Here is a 23,021-nt window from a genome sequence, read left to right as displayed (position 1 = left end):
GGGTTGAATCCTTAGGTTCATTTCTGACATAACTTGTCATTTATTTTCTTCAAACATCTACTACAATATATTGATATCTTCTTTAATGTTGACTGCTGAAATTTTATACCTAGAGTGTATTCATTGAATGAAAATGTAAACTCATTAGAACAGATATTTTGTCTAGGTCACTCCTAAATCTCCAGCACTTGGCACCATGATGGGCACCTAGTAGCTTCTCAATTAATGCTTTTTAAGTGAATGAATGACCCCTACTGTCATTGCAAATATTCTTCTTGTATATTGAGACACAACAAGAAAAATCTGTGCTGTCATGAAAAATGGGGCAATGCTGCTGGGAGGGGGCTGTATCCCTTGTCTTCCTTCACCTGGAACTGGCAGTTCTGAAGGTGTGATTTGACTCACCCTCACTGTATGCTGGGCAGGAATCATCTAGGCAAAGGGCTTTTCTAACGCTAAGAAATGAGTCTCTTCCACAGAAGAACTAAGAACAGATTCTGATTCATGACTTTGCTAATGGCTTTTCCTTCCAGGGGAACCTCCCTGTGCACAGTGAAACCTCTCTTGGGGCACAGCCTTATGCCTCACATGAAAGTAACCATGGAACATCAGCCCTGCTGGTAGCTTGGCAGGCTTAACCCGAGGGGCACTCAAATGGTGGTTCCTGCCACCATGTTAGACTGAGCACCTTCTGGAAGAATGCCCGGTCCTTCCCATGTTTCTCCAAGGTTTGTTTGGAGGAGTTGTTGGCCTAGTTGATAAACTGGTGGATAAAAATGGCAACAACAAAAACAAATATGCAAATGAATATTTCATTATAAATTTTGAAAACAAAGACAAAAAGAATCATAAGTAATCAATTTACAACCCAGAAAATATTTTCAAATTACTGGACAAGGGTAAAAGAGTATCTTCTATGTGTCGTTGTTGTTGGTTTTCTTTTCCTTGCCTTAAAATTATTTTTGAATGAACAACATAGTTGAGTGAAGGCTAAATTGCCCAATTACATAGCCTGCAAATGGGAAAACTATTAACTGGATGACTTGGAACACTTGCTCTCTCTCGCTTTTCACTGAAACATGCAAGGTGAGAGTAGGGAGTGGGAATGAACAGTACAAACACAGAAAGGAGACAGGCAAGCCTGGTGAGGGATGAGACTGGAAAAAATAGATGCCATGAGATGCCGGTCTCTCTCCTACCCCCTCATCACGGGACCTCTTTTCTACACATCCAGAAAACGTAGTTCCCCACTCCCCCACTCCCCACTCCCCCACAACCCCACAACCCCACTCCCTCACTCCCCTGGGAGCTAGCCACTGTGGTTTTAAAACACTGTGCAATGCAAAGCATTCTTATGTGTATCTTGTGGTTTGAGAGTACTTTTATGAATCATTCCCATCATTATCTTCAGTGAACTCTTACTAATGATCTAATATGCAGAAGAAGAGACACAAAAACACCCCGTATTTGTCAGCCAATTTGGTCCTAGATGCCCCCAAAAGAGAAAACTGGGGCACAGAGAAGCAATTGTTAAGCCTACCTGGAAGTGGCAGTCTTAAAAATCAGACCACCTCTCCTCCACCAGACACTAACCTGTCTATTCTAGTGACAAAAGACTATATGGTCTTTGGCCAAAATGGATGGAAAACCATTCTCACCACCTCCCTCCCGGAGAGTTCTGGAAAGAATCTTTAACAGCAAACTTTGGTCCCTACCCAAATATGGCCAAGTGGGTCATGTAACCTAGAGCAGAGGCCATCTTTGTCACAGGGTTGTAAGGCCTGAGGGAGAAAGCACCTAGATTGTAGCTGGCACATAGTAGATGCTCAGCAAACACAGTTATTTATTTATTTATTTTTTTTATCAACACTCTTACATATTCTTTCCACTCACCCCTTTTCTTGTCTGCACAATAAGCAGACATCCCAGATGCCTTCCCAGGGAGGCTAGGAGCAAATGAATTCCAGGCCGTACTTCCCTGGACCACAATACCTCTGAGATGCCACCATCTTTGTTTGTTTGTTTGTTTGTTTTTTCTTTACCTGGTCTGCTGCCCAAGTTCCCAGTACTCCTGTCAAAACTTCTGATGGGAAAGACAACAGGAGGCCTCCTATCCCTTTCTTTTCTGGCACTATGCCTAAGGAGACTTGCAGCCTCCCAGGTTTGCAAAGGGAGGTATGGGATTCTCTGGGGGCTTACATGGAGTCCAATTTAAATTGGAAGCTCTCAAGACATCTCAAAAAGCTGCCTTTCCTTTTTCCTATTTTTTTTTTCACTAGAGATTGGAGATGCTGGCAAATCGGTCTTTGTAAACACAGGCGGACAAAATAGGATTTGATTTTCTCATTAAATTTCTGGATGAGTGGAGGCACAGTGCTCCGTGCATGTGGCGAGTGGGGTGTGTTTTCTTATTGATGAAATGCACTGCGCAGGTCAACGCTGTAAACTGGCATTGAGAAAAGCTGATTGGGGGTGTGGAGGGGGTGTGGTGTGAGGCCATTAGTGCTTGTTTAGGGGCCTGGAGTGTGAATGTGCGAAGGGGAGAGGCGTGCCCGCAGAGCGCGGGAAAGATTACCTGAGGCAAGTGTGTGTGTCTATATATTCTCACAGCGCCCTGGCTCGCGGCACCCCTGGCTGGGCGAGGGGTGTGCTGTGGGAGTGGGGTGGGAGGGGGCAGCAGGCGGGGCCTGCCACGTCACTCCGGGAGTGTGTGTTGGGAGAGAAGGACAGAGCAGAGAGCCGAGCCGCTGCCGCTGCAGCTGCGGTGGCTGCAGTCAAGGCTTGAGCGGTGGGGAGGTGGGTCCCCGCGCTCCGGCGCCGGGGCAGCCCAGGGCCCTCTCGGAGGCCTGAGGGCAGACCCACAGGGAGGAGGTGGCGGCTGTGGCGCGGGAACGGCGACCTTGGCTGGACGGAGCCAGCCCGCGGTGGACGTTGGGCGAGGCCGAGCCCCGCCAGGAGTCTTTGCGGAGCCGGAGGGGGAGGCGCATCTGGCGCTTGGGTTCCCGCGGCAGTGGCGGGGCTGAGCTGTTGGAGGCGCGCAGTGGGAGCCGGGGAGTGCTAACCCTGCGTCCAGAAGCCCAGTCTCAGGCACGGAGGTGAGGGGGTGAAGCGCCGTCTTTTCGGGCACCCGGTGTCACACGCGCCAGTGTGCGATTTCAGGTATCCCAGTAAGCTCCAGCCCCAGGCGCGGACCGCTGGAGGCGCGGGGCCAATCCTCTGCGCCCAGGGCACCTCCCCGGACCTACCCTTGCAGGGACCAGGGGTTCAGGGCTCACGGATCCCACCGCAGGTCAGCCCGCCAGCTCGGAGGACCGCGGGCCCCACCCTAGACAGAGGGCGCCGCCGGCGCTGGGAAGCGCTGCCGCTCCAGAGGTGGCATCGGGGGCGCTGTTGCCGTGGCGGGGAGCGCACCGCGGAGAGGACATGAGATCGGAGAAATCCCTGACGCTGGCGGCGCCGGGGGAGGTCCGCGGGCCGGAGGGCGAGCAACAGGATGCGGGAGACTTCCCGGAGGCTGGCGCGGGCGAGGGCTGCTGTAGCAGCGAGCGGCTGGTGATCAACATCTCCGGGCTGCGCTTCGAGACTCAACTGCGCACCCTGTCGCTGTTTCCCGACACGCTGCTGGGGGACCCTGGCCGCCGCGTCCGCTTCTTCGACCCGCTGAGGAACGAGTACTTCTTCGACCGCAACCGGCCCAGCTTCGACGCCATCCTCTACTACTACCAGTCGGGGGGCCGGCTGCGGAGGCCGGTCAACGTGCCCCTGGACATCTTCCTGGAGGAGATCCGCTTCTACCAGCTGGGGGACGAGGCCCTGGCCGCCTTCCGGGAGGACGAGGGCTGCCTTCCCGAGGGCGGCGAGGACGAGAAGCCTCTGCCCTCCCAGCCCTTCCAGCGCCAGGTGTGGCTGCTCTTCGAGTACCCGGAGAGCTCGGGGCCCGCCAGGGGCATCGCCATCGTCTCGGTGTTGGTCATCCTCATCTCCATCGTCATCTTCTGCCTGGAGACGCTGCCCCAGTTCCGTGCAGATGGTCGAGGCGGTAGCAATGGTGGCGGTGTGAGCAGAGTCTCCTCAATTTCCAGGGGGAGTCAGGAGGAAGACGAGGAGGAAGACGATGCCTATACCTTCCATCCTGGCATCCCCCCCGGGGGAGTGGGCCCCTCCTCACTAAGCGCTCTCGGGGGCTCCTTCTTTACCGACCCCTTCTTCCTGGTGGAGACCCTGTGCATCGTTTGGTTCACGTTTGAGCTGCTGGTGCGTTTCTCCGCCTGCCCCAGCAAGCCCGCCTTCTTCCGCAACATCATGAACATCATCGACTTGGTGGCCATCTTCCCCTACTTCATCACCTTGGGCACGGAGCTGGTGCAGCCACAGGAGCAGCAGTCAGCCAGCGGAGGGGGTGGCCAGAACGGGCAGCAGGCCATGTCCCTGGCCATCCTCCGCGTGATCCGTCTGGTGCGGGTGTTCCGCATCTTCAAGCTCTCCCGCCACTCCAAGGGGCTGCAGATCCTGGGCAAGACCCTGCAGGCCTCCATGCGGGAGCTGGGCCTGCTCATCTTCTTCCTCTTCATCGGAGTCATCCTCTTCTCCAGCGCTGTCTACTTCGCAGAGGCTGACGATGATGATTCGCTCTTTCCCAGCATCCCAGATGCCTTCTGGTGGGCAGTGGTTACAATGACCACAGTAGGTTATGGGGACATGTACCCCATGACCGTCGGAGGCAAGATTGTGGGCTCACTCTGTGCCATCGCTGGGGTCCTCACCATCGCCCTACCAGTGCCCGTCATTGTCTCCAACTTCAACTACTTCTACCACCGGGAGACCGAGCAGGAGGAGCAAGGCCAGTACACCCACGTCACGTGTGGGCAGCCTGCGCCGGACCTGAAGGTGGCCGACGGTGGACTTGGCAAGCCTGAATTCTCTGAGGCTGCCCGGGAGCGGAGACCCAGCTACCTTCCCACTCCACATCGGATGTATGCAGAGAAAAGGATGCTCACTGAGGTCTGACTGATGCAGGCAGGTTCTACACGAGAAGGGTGACACTGAGCAAATAATTTCTTAGGCTGCCTTCTCGTTTTCCATGACTCTCACCTGAGCTCTGGTTGGCTCCCTGACTCCTTCCCTTACCCTAGTGCATGGCGTCCAGGACCAAACACCTGGACTGTCAACCTTGTTACTTGGGCCCCTGCAGCATTCAAGTTTTAGCCATCTAAGTGATATTTTTGAAATTCTAATGGTGCCACCCATTCATGCCATCTTCTGTTATGTGGATGAGATTTCTGTCTGACTTTCCTTCAAGATTCTGGTTTTTTCATGTCTGAGACTTCTAACAGCTGTAGGTACAGAGATGCCAATAGGATGGAAACCAGGTTATTCCTGGGTCTCTTTTCTCTCCTCAGTGCCCTTTGCTTTGGGGCATGCACCTGTCTTAACTTCTGGCCAGGCGGTACCTGGCAGAAGCTGGAGGACAGAGACAGGACTCATCTTGCTGTTTTATTCCAGGGCCCTGTAACACCTGCTGGTCATCCTGTAGAAGACCCATTAGATGCACAGTCTCAAGTGGAATTAGAGAAACTGCAATTAAACTTGGCCATTTGGAGGACGTTAGTGTGAGTCCCGGACCAAAGGGGCCGATGTTTTCTCCCAGGTGTGTTCTGGCACAGTAGACACCAGGCTTTGGTCTACATTTAGTGCCCCCGATGCTGAGCCCCTGACTCTCTTTCCCTTCCAGGAAGGTTCTTTCTCAGATCCAAATGCTCGGTGTGCACGTGCCTTCCTGTGCAGAGGGACTAGCAAAAGGCAACCACAGAGCCGGGAGAAATGGCCGAATAGAGTCAGGCAGCTGGCATGTCCATGTCATCTGAAGAGAGGTGGCACTTAAACAGATGCTGTCATCTCAGAGGGGCAGTGGACTGTTGTTACAGATGGCAAGTTTCTCTCCCTCGCTTCCCCGCAACCTCTCTAGCCCTCCACCCTTCTTCTTGGGAATTTGATTTAGAACAGTTGAAGGCTTTCTAAAACCAACTCCAGCTTAGACCTGCAGACAGGTAAAGCACACATTGGATGCTAGTGCGGGTGTCTTCCCATCTTGTTGGGAATGGAATAGCTGGTTTAGAGTAAGGAGGAAGCCTTATGTCTTTGCTGACAACCACACAATTAGAGGTTTTTGGCCGAGTCAAGCAAACACTCGCCTGCTCTGCCCCTCAGAGCTGCAGCCGACTTGCTCTAACTGGTAAGGTAACTTGGTGGTGTCACCACCACCTGGACTAAGCCATCTCCTGCCATCGTGAAATCCCTGCCTTCCATCACACTGCCCACTTCCCCTCACTTCCCTCCTGGTAACACCGTCATTTGTTTGTTGCCTTGATAAACTGTGATGTACTGTTCTGAGCTCTTTTGGGTACAGTTCAGAAACCAAAAGGACTGTTAACATATTTTTAATTTTATATCTATGCTTTAAGACTCTTGGATAAGATTTTTTTTTCTAAATTATTTTCTTGAAGAGCAACTTAGGAGGGGTGGTCTTTTGAGGGTTTTCTTGAGATACTACAGCTCTGTGAGTGCCAGATCTCAGTCTGGATTTTGCCACAGCTTTACAGGATAACTGGCACCATCCTCTTAATGCCTCAGTTTCCCCACCCATTACATGGGAACATTAATGTCTTCCCCTCCCTACCTCATGGGGAACGTTCAATGAACTCATGTGGGAAGTCGGGGGTGATTCTATGCAAATGTGTGAATTTTAGTAATAGACTTGACTTTTAGTTCATTACCCTGTGTCCCACCTCCCATAGGCCAGGCCTCCCCCCAGAGTTTCTGCCTTGGATCCAAAGCCCAAGAATAGGCCATTCTGGACCATGAGCTCCTTAAATCCCTTCTTAGCCTCTTGAGCTGGGCTGCAGTCTTTCTTCTTACCCTTCAGAAAGGAGGGTGCTCTTTAGGCAGGTTCACTGTGATCCTTAGGACTGGAGGCCACTTTGATTGGAGCTCAGCTTCTCCAAACCTGAAATACAGTGGGAGATAGAGGAGTTCATGATTCAGAAACCTGCTCTGAGGCCATGAAGTGCTACTTTTCCAAATCTCTTCAGTTTCTCTTGGGTATTTAGGGAAAGGAGAAGGGCCCAGCTGAGGGTAAATGTTGGACCATGCAGGCGTGTATCTCCACATGTGTGTATGTGATCACCTTCATCACCATTCCTAATAAATTTCTGCTCCAAGTCCGAGCATGCCCGGAAGTAAAGGGTTTGTGGAGCACTGGGCTCTCCAGGGACTCTGGTTGCCGTAGCAACCTTCCAGACTGTTCTCTCTATTTTCTGATTTGGGCAGCAAGGGAGACCGGGAGACTACATATCCCCAGCTTCTGAAGTGGGAGCACCTCCCCCACACTGGGCCAGGGACTGGGAGCGCCCGGACAGGGATGTGTGACCTTTGAAAAAGCAGGTCCCTACAACTTCTGCCTGGACCTTTCTTCCCGGTTTCCCCACCCAGACATGGAAGCTGCCTCATTTCACCTCTGATTCTTCAAAGAAACTTGAATCCTAAGTAACTGCCAGTTAAACCAATGTCAATATGATCTTTTTCAAATGACAAGGGGAGCGTTGCAGGGGACTTGATCCTCAGGAAGCCACCTGGGCCTCGAGAAGTCCTAGTGGTTTCAGTCCACCCTAGCACCAGGAACTTTCCATCTCCTAGGAGAGAGGCTCCTCCCAGCTCTGAGCGATGGAGGGAAGCGACAATTCTTCCCCACCAGGGAACAGTCTAGCTCCTGGGAGGAACTTCATAGGTGGCTCTTCTTAAGATGTCGAAGAAAAACCGAGAGGCTGTGACCTGCCCTAGTTTCTGTGGAGGATTTTGCCAAGTGATCCCTCTCTGACTGGGCCTCTGTGCGGATTTGTGCTCTGAGAACCAAGAGAACAGCACCCCATGTTGCTGTGACAGCTGGGCTACGCTCTCACAGCTGCCGGCACAGGCCAGGACTCGGCCCGCAGAAGCTCCTGGAGGCTGTCCTGGACCTGTTAGGCTCCACAGAGACACAGGCTAGTCCTCCCGCCTGACTACCCCAGGATGTGAGGGAGGTGCAGCTGGCCATCTGTGCATCTGAGGTAGGTCCTACTGTTGGGGAATGTTGCATGGGCTCAGTCCCTTGGGCCAAATTAGAATCAGGGTGGGGAGGGGCAGAGAGAGGGTTCGAGGGAATGCGTTTGGGCAAAATCAGGGTTTGGATTTCCACAGCGTCAGCAGCACCTCGCTCTCAGTCTGTGTATGTATTTTATTCCACCTGCTTTTGTTTCTTCTTCTGTTTTTCTTTCCCTGCAGCTGTGCCCCGCCCTTCCCAATCATCTCCTTTTCTCTGCATTTTCCCTTCCTTTCATTCTTACTCTGCGTTTTTTTTTCTTCTCACATTTCCCCTGTGTTGTTTTTAATCTCTTCTTCCCTCTGTGTGTATCTTGTCTATCTTTCTCCCCCTCTTCAACTTTTTGGTGGCTGGGAGCCCCTTTGGGGTTTCTGTGGAGCTCACACTTTGGACTCTAGGACTAGCTGTGTTTGCTGAGACTGTTGTTTTCCAGCCGGAGGAGACCTTTTCCCTGGCATCTCAGTAAACCACCTTTTCCTACCCTGCTCACCTCTGTGGAGGGCAGTCCTGAACTTACGAAGCAAGAGGAGATTGCGGTGGGGTCAGAAAGGTGTCTCCCAGAATTTCCTCAACCTGCAAGGAAGAGAGAGAGAGAGAGAGACAAACACAGAGAGACAGAGAGAAAGAGAGAGGATCTTATAAGTGTCTGATAAAATACTCGGCCATGTTGCACTAAATATATTCACCTTAGGGTCCCTCAACCTTGAGAAGCTTACAGAGATGTTTAAGACAAAGGAACAGTAGAAATAGTAAAATACACAGAGAAAAGATGACTTAGGAAGGTGTAAGATGGGAATTAGCCTAGAAAGAGCCTTAACTCAGGGGTGACCCTCTAACTGCCTTAGTTCACTGGAAGGTTCTCACAGTACCCAGCAGTCTCTTGTGCACTGAAGGCAGGACAAAAGCTAGGACATGAATCCCAGTGGTGCGAGGTGCAGGGGCCTCTCCTTGACCAGCTGAATTAAGATTCCCCAACCAGTCTGTGAGAGAGCTGTGCACTCTCCTTGCTGGAGGTCCGAGAGCATAGGGTAAGTCCCACCTGCAGTGGGACATGGGGAGACTTTGGGAGTGGGATTGGAGGTTTTCTATTTTTTTAAAAATATATTTTTATTGAATTCAGAGAGGAAGGGAGAGGGAGAGAGAGATAGAAACATCAATGATGAGAATCATTAATAGACTGCCTCCTGCACGCCCCCTACTGGGGATGGAGCCCGCAACTTGGCCATGTGCCCTTGACCAGAATGGAACCTGGGACCCTTCAGTCCAGAGGCTGACGCTCTATCCACTGAGCCAAACCATCTAGGGCAGTGGTTCTCAACCTTCTGGCCCTTTACATACAGTTCCTCATGTTGTGACCCAACCATAAAATTATTTTCGTTGCTACTTCATAACTGTAATGTTGCTACTGTTATGAATCGTAATGTAAATATCTGATATGCAGGATGGTCTTAGGCGACCCCTGTGAAAGGGTCATTCGACCGCCAAAGGGGTCACGACCCACAGTTTGAGAACCTCTGATCTAGGGCGACTGGAGGTTTTTTAAATCAGGATTGTGGCAAGAGTTGTACAACTCTATAAATTAAAAAAAAACTCATTGATTGTGAAAAAAAAGTGACAAAGCTAATACCAGGGAGAAGTCACAGCGTGGCTGGGGGAATGGCTTGGATCCCTAAATCTAGGAGTGCAGCATTTTTAAAGATGGACCAGACTGAGTATCCAGGATGGAATAACAGTTTTTCTCTTCTGCCGCAGGGGGACACTTTAGATCCTTCCATACAGTTGCTCCTTGCTCCTCATGTACAGCGCTAAAGACTGATTTTTTTTTTTAATACAATCAAATCATGGTGGGATTTGCGTATGTGTTTGTTTGTTTTTGCTCTAAAGATAGGTCAAACTGCTTTTGGTAGATGCAGAGCATAATTATCATCATTAAACTGCAATAAGTATGTTGCACATTATTTATTACATGGGACTAAGGCAGTGAATTTGCCCAAGGGATTTATACTTTGCTGGCAAAACAGAAATAAAAACAACAAAACCTCCACAAACAAACCAAAACCCCGCCTAATCTCTGCACCTGTGAACACAGACTTCCTGAAGAAATTGCACAGGAGTCAGGACTGTACTCCCCGGACTCCTCTCTTTCCCTGCGGCACCCATTCCCTTCCACAGCCCCTGGGTGGGGTCCCGCAGTGGGGTGCTGCCTGCACACAGAAGTGGGGGAGCCGCCTTCCCGCAGACAGTTCTCTCTGGCTCTTACTTGCCTTTCGCTCATGAATCCCTGCTTTCCTCCCCTTGGTGCTTTTCCTCACATGACACCTTCTAGTCCTCTGCTTATCTTTCCTCCTTCCACTGGCTGAGCCCTGGCTCTTGGCAGTATTTCTGTCACCGGCACCTGCACGTAAATGCCAAGTAGAGAATTTTGTCCTCCCGGGACAGTCTGGCTGGAACTGGTGTCCGGCTCTGATTGGTTTTGACTGCGTGTTGTTGCCCCAGGAAGCAAAGTGTGGTCTCACTCTAGCTTGTCAAGATCTCTTAGGGGAGGAAAAGAAATGCATTCTTTAAGCTGTAGGATTGCCTCCCTCCATCCCACTTACACCCGCCGCCCGCCCCAGGTTGCACAGATGCTCAGGCCTGGAGCTTGGGCTTAGCGGAGACAGAGCGTCCGGGATGAGGCCACGGGAATAACGGCAGATGGGCTCTTGGTTCTCATGTTACCCTGCCTCACCATGAACCACTTCCCCTTCTGGACTCGAGGACTCTGTGGGGTTGGGGAGTGTCAGGCTCCTTAGGTCTGAACTCCCAGAGAAAGGCGTCCACCCTGCCTCTCCATCCCTCCTTGATCGTCATCTCCTTGGGACCCTGAGGAGAGTGGTTTAAACCTAGCGGTGGCTGATCCAAACAGAACAGTGACTCCCTTCTTTCCAGAACAGAAGAGAAAAGGGGCCTTCATTATAGTCAGTATCATCAATATTGGTCTCACCGTGGCTACCACTTCACCTATCTGGGGCTACCCTTGGTGGGGTTTATAACAACAACAACACTTTTAAACACAACTCCAAGCTCATCATGGTTACTGTGGAGAGGGTTTCCCCAGCAGACACTTTCCGCCGGCCCCTAGCAAACGTCTTGGAACCTTCAGCAGCCTCCGCTGCCGCTGCCGCTGCCGGCTGCAGGGAGCATAGACAGACCCTGGCTCTTTTGGCGAGAGCGAAGCCGACATTTCAAAAGGAAATTGCAGCCACGCAGTCTGCTGGCGCTGCTATTTTTGACATGCTTGCTGTTCTGGGCTTGACAACCGCTGTCTCCAAGAGACGGACAAACCCGCTCTTGGCAGCAGAGACACTTTGCTTTGAAAAGGAGCATAGGAAGACAGCCCTGCACTGGGACGGCCGGAGACCTGCCATTCCTGCCCCCTCCCTGGGAAGCCTGGCCCTGAGGAGCTGGGCCAGTTCTAAAGCTGGAGGTGCGGTTCTCTCCCCAGGAATTCTCCCTCTGCTTCCCTCCCCAGTGGGAGTAGTTCTAACAAGAATGACCATGCACCGTTCATTTAAAATGCACAGTATGTCATACAGCAAAGAAGTTAGGAGCATGGACTTGGGCCAGATTTTGGGGTTCACATCCCACCTCTGCCACTCACCCCACTGGCTGACATTGAACAAGTTCTGAAATCTCACCGGTTTCCTTCTCTGTCAGGTGGGGGGTTGTAAGAGTACCAATTTCACAGAGCTGTTTTGAGGATTAAGTGAGTTAGTATATGTGTAATATGTAACGCTAGGTACATAGTGTAATATGGAACAATGTGTAAGCACTATACAAAGATAGGCTGTTATTGTCATTGTTATCTTACAACAACCAGGAGAGGTGGGTGGGGGAGGCACTGTTTTCCTCTTCGGCAGGTGGGGCAGCTGAGGCTTAGAGGGCACCATCAAGGGCAGTAGCTCATGTGTGGTCCATCGTCCTCAGGAGAGATATAATAGAACAGAATGCAGTGAGGGTCTGGTTGGCAGCAAGCAAGAAGGCGTAATGGACCTGAGGTTCCTGGAAGTCTATATGAGCTTTTATTTACATGCCAGTTTCGCTCCAACGGAGAACCAGTGTGTGTGCTCTGCTTCTTCCCCTTGGGCGCTGAGAGCCCGTAGCTGTCTCTACATCTGTCCACGGACTCTCCTCACTCCCCTCGCGCTCCCCTCGCCTCACAACTTAGCATTCCCAGGGGTTGGCACTCCACCAGAGCCTTCCTCACCCATTTCCTAGCATCTTCCTCCTGGGGACAAATGCAGGGCCTCACAATTAGCCCTGGGGACAGAATCCATAAGCCAGACCCTGGCTCAGACGTTTCGTACACTGTTCCAGTGGCTTTCCAAACCTGCCCTGGTTCTCATCCTCGGCACCCCCCTAGGCACACCCCCGTCTGTTCCCCGGTCACCTTCACACCCACTGCACCCTCCCCCTCACTGCAAGGTGGGGACACCCTGGGACATGCCTCAGGTGTGTCCCAGGTTCCCTTTCCTCCTTTCAGGTAGAGGAGTCAGGAGACTCCGGGGTCAGGAGAAGCCGGCTCCCCCTACTCCTCTGTGTCCCTTTGATTCCACTGTGACTAGAGAACTTCGTTAGCCTCATCGGGGGTCCCACCAGGCCAGAAGGCCCTCGTCCCCCCAGCTTCCCACAAGGACCAGCCCAGGAGGGCGGAGCGGGAGGGACTGCCTCCCATTTCAGCTCAGAGCCTCTTGGCTGGCTTGCCTTAGGAGTCTGGTCTGAATCACCGCCTAGTAGCTGCACCTTATTTAACCTTTCCAAGCTTCAGTTTTGTCGTCTGCAAAATAAGAAAGCTAATTCCATTTGCTTTCTGTGAGGTTGTGAGGCTTACATGAGGCTGCAAGGGAGAGGGTTTAGCAGGAAATAAACTCTCTGCTGAGTAGGCTCTTCCCTCTGCCAGGCAGCTGGCGGGGGGGGGGGCGGGGGCCACTCCAGACTCTGAATAGCCACTGGGGTGGGGCTGGGCCACCTGCACTCTCAGAGAAAGGCAGGGTCCCTGCGACTTCAGCTTTGTTCTCTCAAACACACATTGAAACCAAATATGACATAAAAAATCAACTCAAGATAGCTAGCTGTTTTACCAGAAGGCTCTTTGCCTAAGGATTCACAGCAGCATCTCTTTAAATAATTTCACTTACCACGTGATGTGATATGTAGAAATGCAATCTGAATATATCTTGTAAGGATAGAATGATATACTGGTAACTAGAGGCCTGGAGCACAAATTCGTGCGGGGGGGGGGGGGGGAAGGGGGGACACGGACCATGGGAGGTTGGCCCCACCCCAAGGAGGGAGACGGCCCTCACCCCCCTGGGAAAGGGGCCACATTCGCTGCCACCTACCCCTGGTTCCTTGTCCCAGCCTAGGCCCAAAGGCCCCAGTGGGGTTGGGAGAGGAGGCGACGGTTGCTGGGCCAGGCGTGGAAGGAACGGACACCAGACACCGATGCCACCATTGGCACCCCACCACCACATGCGGTTCCCTGCCTCTCCTCCTCCTCCTTCCCTCACCGCTGAGCTGTTACCATGGTAGGCAGGCGGCCCCAGGGGAAGGGAGAGGACGGGAGAAACCCTTGTGTCGAGGGCTGACTTTCAATAGATCTGTGAGGGAGCTGCTCTGCTATGAACAAAACCCCGACCCAGAAGCAGGTCTCTATGAATGGTTTAGCACCAGGGGCCACAGGAGGTTGGCTGTGGGAGCGCACTGACCACCAGGGGGCAGCTCCTGCATTGAGCATTTGCCCCCTGGTGATCAGTGTGCGTCATAGCAACTGGTCAACTGGTCGTTCTGGTTGTTTGGTTGTAATGGTTGCTTAGGCTTTTATATATATAGATTTTTTTTCAACAGTTTTCAACCAAAGTAGAATGAGAGATTCAGTTGCCCCTTCCCAGGAGCACCAGAGCATTGGGAATGACAGTGCTGAGGCCACAGAGGGACAGAGTGTGGGAACTGGAAGGGGCCGGAAATGCCTCCCTCATGGAAGCAGAATCTGAGGCCAGTAAGTCGGATGCTAGCCTCCCCTCACACAGGCGATGGGGCAAGGCTGAGTTTAGGACTCTGTTTTCTGACTCTGACTTCAGTATATTTTTTCATAGAAAACAGAAACCTAGGGATTATTTAACCATTTTTTTAAGCCACCTTTATTCATTTCCTTCCCAACCAGGCTCCTTACCTGCACTGTCCACGGGAAATGGTATTCAGTGCTTTTATATTTCATCTCTCCTCCCTGACTTTCCTGGGCACAGAGGCAGCAGGCCTGGCTAGAGGAATCCTTAATCAGATAACCAGCTGCTGGATGTTGGAGGAAAGATTAATAACTGTCCCTCAGTCTAGACCAGTGGTCGGCAAACTGCAGCTCGCGAGCCACATGCAGCTCTTTGGCCCTTTGAGTGTGGCTCTTCCACAAAATACCACGGGCACGCATGTACAGTGCGGTTGAAACTTTGTGGCCCATGCGCAGAAGTCGGTATTTTGTGGAAGAGCCACACTCAAGGGGCCAAAGAGCCGCATGTGGCTCGCGAGCCGCAGTTTGCTGACCACTGGGAGAGTACCAAAGGTACCTGCCCTGTGCAAAGAGAGGCTGGGCCCGGGCTCTGGCGTGGGCGGCATGCCCTCAGCACCCAACCTCACTGAGTGAGGGCCTCTAACCTTTCAGGCCTTTACTCTTTCTGCTAAGTGTCCTGGCGGGGCTGCAGGACACTGTCATAGGTTGGAAACCAGGAATGCAGGGGTTACTCAGACTTCTGTGTTTTAGAGAGGAAGGAAGGAATGCAGAAAGTTAGCATCTTACCCACGCGTGCCGGCTTCTGATGCCCGGGGAACAGAATCAGCTTCGAGGCTCTTCCCTGCCCTTTGTTGTCCTGGTAGAAAAAGAGAAGTCACTGCTGTGTTACAGATCTCGGTTATAAATCACAGGGAGAGCCAGGTTTCCAGAAGCCATGGCAGCTGAGCCATAAGTCAGACAGGCACTCCCCAGCGCTGTGGAGGCAGCTGGCACGGCTGGGAGGAGAGAAGCCTGGCGTGCTGGACACACAGCGTGTGTGCCCCCAGGACTGCTCTCTGCGCTCAGCACGTGCGCATGGGAACCAGGCCCTCACTCACTGGCCAGGCTCCGCTGCTGGTGGTCACCCTCTCCCATCTGGAAGTGTGCTTCTTTCTTTGTTTTGTTTTATTTTATCTGCATCTGCAACCTCTGACTCATACTTTCACATGCCTGCAGAATTCCAAGTAGCAACCACAGAGCGTGTAGCCTAACACTGTGCCGGCTGCTCCTGACACCCAGGCTGGGGTCACTGACTCCCGGCCCAATGTGACACGACATTATAAATACTGAGTATGACAATTACGTTTCACTAAAGCCGGGAATACATACAATAAATGTTGGAATATTTCACATGCAGTGCAGGATTTTTATTTTTTCTTGAAAAGCTATAGGTCTGGCCTCATTGTTCTTGCATTTTGACTTTGCAGCACCAGCCAGCAGGAGCTGAGCGCAGCTACACCTTCAATGGGGTGTGGGCTGTCTTTAGCCCCGCGCCCACTGAGGCCGGGCCATCTGTCATTTCATGAGTCCACAGTTGTTTTCCTGTCGGTGGGAAACACTTCCCTCTGTGCGCATTTCTACTGCAGGTTAGAAAATCAGACGGAAGGGCGCCACTTTTAGGGCAGCTGCACCCGGCCTGCCTCATCTGGTGACTCTGTGGACCCCGTGCCAGAGCCTGCTCGTGAAGGCCTTCCTGGGTGATGCCATTTCACAGAGTCACAGTGGACTGTTAAATGGGTGGAAGCAGGTGTGGCTGTTAGAGACAGACAGTGAGAGCAGAGTGAGGGCTGGCAGCCTGCGGAGGCACAGTCACAGCTCCCCAGGGACAGACTTACGCGATGGCCTGGAGAGCAGGGGCCTCCTGGGAACCGGCATGTGCTCAGTTGTGCTCTCTGCCCGATGCAGAAGGCGGGGAGGTGTGTGATGCAAATAAGGATTTCCACCTAAAGTGATTAACATGAGAAACAGGCAAACTTCGGTGTTTGGGTATTTCCTATTTGAGGATGACGTCCTACTTGTGTGATGCCATATAATGAGATGTCACTCTGTTCCTGCCCCTGAGGAGGGGAGAGAGCAAGGAGCGGGGTTCACAGGCGGGATGTGTGGCTTTCCCGGCGAACGGGTGGCCGCCAGCCACCAGCTCTGCATCTGTGGGTTGTCTGCTCCCCGCAGGAAGGTCTGCTGCTCTTGTCTGCTCCTCCACCCGCTGGCCCAGGATTCAGTTCTTTCTTCCAGGGCTTCCCTACTGTGCTCAGAGATGAAAGGAGAGAGGATGTAGCTATTCTTGACCTGCTGTTGCCTTGGTACCTGATCCTTTTCTGGACATCTTGGGCTGAGGAGGAGTTTCTGATATATGGTTGCTTCTTTCATCATTAAATCCACTAAAAGTTAGAGCAGGTGGACTCTGGGGAAAGTGGGAATAGCATCTAATTCTGGGTCCATCGCTCACCTGCTGTATGACCCTGAGCAAGTTGCCTGCCTGGCACGCAGCAATGTGAGCTTTAATGTTATTCTCTGGCCCATTGTCTTCATCTGTAAAGCGAGATGGTTGGGTCAGACAACTTTTGAATTTCTGTTCAAATAAGTCTATGGATGCTCAGCTTATTCATTAAATGTACAGCTGGGTCCCTTGATTCCTTGGCTTTTGCCGCCAGAGTGATCTTTTTGTTGTTGTTAATCCTTACCCGGGGATATTTTTTTCCTTTGATTTTAGAGAGACTGGACGGAAGGAATGGAGGAAGAGAGAGAGAGAGAAATATCGATATGAGAGAGACACATAGATTGGTTGGTTCTTGCACGTATCCTAATGGGGCCGGGCATTGAACTTACAACCCAGGTAGATGCCCTTGACCAGGAATTGAATCCGTAACCCTTCGGTCTGTGAGCTGATACTCTATCCGCTGAGCCACACTGGCTAGAGCCAGAATGAGCTTTTAAAAAGGAAGTTGAAGTTACTAAAATTCCAACTTTACACAGAATCACTGAATTTCAGAGCTCATCTTCTCCAGCCTCTTATTTTTTAGACAAAGATCAGAACTTAACACTTAAAAAAATATCCTGAGCAGTTCATAGCGCCGTTTTGAAAGAGATATAAAGTTTTTATGTAATACATTGCTTTGCTCTGCTTTGCTCTTACTTTCCCGCCCTCCTGCCTGCCTATTTTTCTTTGATGAGGTCCATCTTAGTTATTAAGTGATTCCAGATCTCTTCTTACTTTAAGGTTGCAAAATAAACATTCCTTGGTTTCAGTTGTGTCAGCACCTTGGCCTCATGATTGGAAAAATGTTGGGTACAGAAAGGAAAGGCATTTCTATATTAAAGCAGCAGGAGAATGCAGACCGGTAGGGGTGCTAACCAGTATTTCCTGGGGCTCTGGCTGCCCACTGCAATGGAGTCTGTTAACAGACAAAGGGTAAGAAAGTTGGTACAATTTGTATCCTCAGATAGAGTAGAAGCTGGCTCTGTCCATTTCTGGGAAAGAGCAGTGACTGCTCTCCCCGGGCCACCCAGGGGACGGGCATCGAATTAATGCCCCTTTGTGACCCGCAGTGGCCCTGGACCGAAAAGGCTCAGCTGGATAGAAAGCATCTGGCTCTGCAGGCCCAGGCCAGGCTCCCCTCTGAGCCGCGTCCCAGTCCTGCCCGGCTGCACCAGGTCCCACTGCTTTTCGGTGTTCGGTCACCCCCCTCACCCATTCAGCGTCCCTTCCTCCTGGCAGCGCAGGCTGCTGAGGCAGCAGGCCCTGGGAGGGATGGAGGGCCCTCCGGGCTGCTGAGGCACTGCCGCACCTTGAGCCAATTGCCTGAAATAAACGTTTTATTTTCTGACTTTAAAGAGTTAGCACACTTCAGAAAAGTATAAGGGAAAACAGTGAAAGTCCCCACGACCTCACAACCAGAGACATTCAGTGTTTGCCTTGTATTGGGTTTTTCTTCTGGATTAGCTCTGTATCTACATCCCTAGAGAGATCATATTGAGTTTTATTTTAGAAACTTTATTTAGAAACTCAATTCTGCTTACAAAGGTATAATTGCTCTAATTCATAGGTTGCTATGTATCTACATCCCTAGAGAGATCATATTGGATTTTATTTTAAAAACTTTATATTATGTCTCTAACTTTCTCAAGCATTTACTTATTACATAACCATCCTATAGATCAGTGATGGCGAGCCTTTTGAGCTCGGCGTGTCAGCATTTTGAAAAACCCTAACTTAACTCTGGTGCCGTGTCACATATAGAAATTTTTTCATATTAGCAACCATAGTACAACAAAGACTTATATTTTTGATATTTATTCTATATATTTAAATACCATTTAACAAAGAAAAATCAACCAAAAAAATGAGTTCGCGTGTCACCTCTGACACGCGTGTCATAGGTTCGCCATCACTACTATAGATGTACCATTAGTTTGGTAACCTATCCGCCTTATTGGACATTCAGTTTATTCTAAAACTAAGTGATGCTGCCGTGACCATTGTTAGCATGGATACTTGTTCACATGTATGACTATTCCTTAGGTTGTATTCCTATGAGAGTCAAAAAGTACGAACAAATTGAACGAATCACTTTCTAGACTTCAGCTTCCTCGCCTACCATAAAATAACAGAAGCTACAGCAACTGAGAGCAGCTGTCACCTCTCGGCAGACATGTGCCAGGCACACTGCTGGGACCTCTGCACCTACTAACTCATTTAACCTTCCTGCAGCCCCGATGGTGTTTCCATTTCACAGGAGCCGCTTGCCCCAGTCACACAGCCAGTGAGGAGATGGTGGGATTCAACCCGGGCCTCTGGTTCTGGAACCCTAGCTCTGAGCTGCTGTGCTAACGCTGCCCCTATGAGAGGAGAGGACTAAGTCGAACATAACCCCCAGGGCCCCTTTCGGTCCTAACATATCTGCCTTCTTCACTTCTATACTCGTGATGTTTCCAAGTAACACACTTGCCTGGTATCAGTTCTCTGGCTCCTTTAATCCTCTTCATCCCCCCATTTGTGTGTTTAATGAGGTTGCAGTCTCTGTGTGTGTGAATGTGTGTGTGAGTGTGTGTGTGATGTGTGTGATTGTGAGTGTGTTTGTGAGAGTGTGTGTGTGAGTGTGTGTGTGTGAGTGTGTGTGTGTGAGTGTGTGTGAGTGTGTGTGTGTGTGTGTGTGTGTGTGTGTGTGTGTGTGTGTTTATATAATCTTATGAATGGGACAGAGTCAGCAGAGAGTGTGAAGCAGGAAAGCCTGGACAATCCATGGGCTAATCAATAAAACACTGGTAACCTGTGCCGTTACTTATAGAACACTCATTATGGTTTCTTTTTTATCTTAAGGCTCTCAGACTCTTTGGCTGGGAAATTTGTCGTTTTATAATTGGACTGTCCCCAGGGGAGCAGGAGTGAGATTGGATGTGGCCATCTAGTGCCACCTTCTCCCGGAAGCACACGTCTGCACACGTCATCTAAGGAGGACCCCTCCCCTGAGCTGCTGCTCTGCCCTGCTGCCAAGAGCATTGCTGGGTGTCACTACTCATCCTGCAGGGAAGGGGAGCGCTGACGGACTCGCCCCCGAATGACATGTCCATGCTGTTTTCAGATTGCCGGGCCTCCTGGAAATCCCGATTCCCTGGATCTGAGAAAAGCCAAGAATCTGCTTTTTAAAGATGTGCTCACAGTGCTTTCTCTTCAGGAAGCTTGGGGAGTCTGGGCAGTAGGTCTGAACCTTCCCAGGGCATCAGAATCACCAAAAAGTATTTTTTCTTTTTAAGTACCACTTCCTACCCCCCTCTGCTGTCTTATCTTACTCCTCTCCCAATTTGAATAATTGATCTAGGGTGGGGTCCAGGTGTAGCATTTTTTATAAAAGCTCCCAAGCGATTTCAGTGTGCAGCCAGAACTGGGTACCACTAGTCTAAGAAATTCTAAGGATGATAATAAAAGAGCTTGCACTTCACATTTTACAAATCTCTTTCACGGTTGAACATCATAGCAATCCACTAAGGTCAGTAGAGCAGACATTATGATGTTTGCCTTGGGCCCAGAGAGGTTGATGGAGTTGCCCAAGGTTGCACAGCTTCTCCCTCAGTCAGCAGCAGCTGTTCTCTGCCAGCCCAGGCCAGTCCTGCCAGGCCCTTTGGAAAAGAGCATCTCCCACCCCCTGAAGACCTTCCAGGATGAAATCACCTTAGCTCCCATCAGCTGCCTCTCCTAGTGCTGCCGGGCAGGAGGCCCTTCCTTTTCATTCTCAGCCACATCCCTTCTACTGCAGGGAGCCGCTTGTGCAAAGCACAGTCAGGTTTTTCTCCCAAACGCCACCCCACCTCGCAGTTAGAAAATGGCACCTGAGGACAGGAGGCCTGGGCACCAGGACAGTGCACGGCACCCACGGCAGCGGTCTGACCTGCAGCCCCAGACCTAGCCCCTCACTGCTGTCTGCTGCAGAAAGCACAGCCATTGCAGGAGCAAGGTGTGTTATTTCCAACAGCAACTGCCCAGGGCCAAGTTCAGTATCCTCAACTGTCACCTTCCATCCCGAATAATTTCTCTCATTCACCACCTAAACTTCTCTCCCCTGCACCCCCCTGCCCTGCTGCCCTGCCCCAAGTAGTCTGAAAGCCCACCTGCGTCCATCCTGTGAGGCGGCTCTGAGTGCTGGAGGCCCTTGCAGTGCTGCGTCCCCAGCCGGGACATCTGGAATGGATTTGAGCTTAACTAGGCAAAGAAAAATCTAACCAGGTCACCGCATGCACCCTCTACCATCCTCCACCAGCAGCCAGCGATTGGCTCAAACTCTCTCCTGACTCAAACCAAGGACTGTTTCCCTTCACTCTTCCTCTCCTTGTTCAAACCTTGTCCTTTGCACAGGCCAGTCCTGGAGAGGCTCCCAGAGACTGCAGGCGCTCCTGTCAGAATCCTGCAGATTCTCTCCCTGGGGTGCTGGGAGGAGGGACTGGAGGAGGCGGGGTTTTGCCTCAGGCAATGCAGGCAGCAGAGCTGCATGCTGCACCAGGAGGGAAGAGGTCAAATACTGATCCCCTGACTTCCCTTTATGTACCCATTTAGCAGCCCCCTGACTAAGATAGAACCACTACCCAGCAGATTCCTGCCGCAATGGCATTCTTCCCTTCTCCCAGGGCCTGCCCACCCTGGCTTGTTAGTTGATGTGCTGGGTTAGTGCAGAGGATCAATCAATGTCCTTCCTTGATGACTTTTGATGCCCCACCCCCGATGACTTTCTGGAGAAACACCTGCTACGAAGGCTACCCCCCACCCCTGTGTGGCTTTTCTGCCAGGTGGGAGGATTGGAAGGAGGGAAGAGGAGGATGGGAATGACAAGCTCTTTTCCCCAAAGCAAAGGATGCAGTGCTGTAGTTTTCCATGGCCCAGAATGACTGGCATGGTGAAATTTTAGCATTCTGGTTGGATGTCATCAGATAGAATGGTTTTCAAAGGGTCCAAGAGCCCTTCACAGTCACTTCCTTAACTGCCCTGTCACCTATGAGGCTGGGCCTCCAGCAGCCAAGCGGGCACTGTTGACCTGTCCTCTGACGTGGTGGAGGGCTGCGGCTGAGGCACTCTGAGCCTCTTTCCTAGAAGCCCTGACTTAGGACAGAAGGTTCTGGTTCAGCCTGGGCTAGTCTCTCTGTGGAAAACCTCCCAGCCATGGGAGTTGAAAGGGGTCTGCTCCACCATTCAGCTTCACTTTCTCATTTTATAAATGAAAAAAAATCATTGAGGTCCTGAGAGATCATTTGATTGGCTCAAGGCCACATGACTATCATGGCTCCTTTATGACAGAGTTGGTTCTGAAGTCTCAAGTGTTAGCTCACTTATTCCCTTGGCTGAGATGGGACACCTCTACAAGTAACCTCCTAGGAAAGCCTTCATTCAGCTCAGACTTGGAGAAAATCACAGTAGCCAGGCACTGCGTGGGGCTTCGTTGGGGGGAGCACAGGCGTCAACTGTAGTCAATGGAAGCGGAGGGGTGGACTATGCAGTAAGTGATAGTGTGGCATGGAGCAGGGCTCTAGGTGAGGCAGGAAGAATGATGAATTCTTCCTGGGCTGGAGGCAGTCAGGGAGGTTTTCCAGGCAAGATTACTAAAAGGAAAATTCTAAATAGAAGGAATGGCTTGAACAAAAAAAAAAAGCATGGGAGCCTGAAAACGAGCTGATGTGTTCAATGAACCAGGAATTTTGGACACGTGAGGAGGGAGAAAGGATGCAGAGGAGGCTAGAAAAATCGGCTGGGCTCAGATTGGGAAGAGCCGGAAGCTGTGAGAGGTTGGATTCATTCTGAAGGCCGAGGGAGAAAGCAAGAGTGTTAAATTACGGGCTTCTCATGCTCAGATCCCATTTTGAAGTGATCCTTCTGGCTGAAGTGAGACTAGGAGTGGGAAGGAGAGGGAACAGTGGCTGGCATCGCCATAGCGGGGAGAAGTGGTCCACTGTAGTCTGGAGGAATACTGTATCACTGACATTGTTTATAATTGCTGGAACATGTGAAAAAAGGCAGTTTTATTCTCGTTTTTAAATTCTCTGTGGACAATGTGTCCCTTTATTGCAGCCGTGGGCAAACTACGGCCCGCGGGCCGGATCCGGCCCGTTTGAAATGAATAAAACTAAAAAAAAAAGACCGTACCCTTTTATGTAATGATGTTTACTTTGAATTTATATTAGTTCACACAAACACTCCATCCATGCTTTTGTTCCGGCCCTCCGGTCCAGTTTAAGGACCCATTGTGGCCCTCGAGTCAAAAAGTTTGCCCACCCCTGCTTTATTGCCTGTATGGGGCAGACCTCTCTCAACACACTGACCTT

General features: G+C 51.1%; 1 protein-coding gene across 2 annotated transcripts in view; it reads left to right on the top strand.

Annotated features, from left to right (window-relative positions):
- Positions 1–2,660: 2,660 nt before the first annotated feature.
- Positions 2,661–23,021, top strand: part of KCNA6 (potassium voltage-gated channel subfamily A member 6) — a 36,284-nt gene continuing 15,923 nt past the window's right edge. For both annotated transcript variants that reach the window (XM_059683813.1, XM_059683814.1), the window contains exon 1: positions 2,661–8,102. In XM_059683813.1, coding sequence (XP_059539796.1) covers positions 3,424–5,007 — 1,584 coding nt within the window. In that variant the 5' untranslated portion in view covers positions 2,661–3,423 and the 3' untranslated portion in view covers positions 5,008–8,102. The remainder of the gene's footprint in view (positions 8,103–23,021) is intronic.

Source organism: Myotis daubentonii, chromosome 2 (genome assembly GCF_963259705.1).
Source record: "Myotis daubentonii chromosome 2, mMyoDau2.1, whole genome shotgun sequence".
In the NCBI taxonomy this organism is placed as follows: Eukaryota; Metazoa; Chordata; class Mammalia; order Chiroptera; family Vespertilionidae; genus Myotis; species Myotis daubentonii.
The sequence above is the reverse complement of the archived record's forward strand: the minus strand, read 5'-3'. Positions and strand labels throughout refer to the sequence as shown.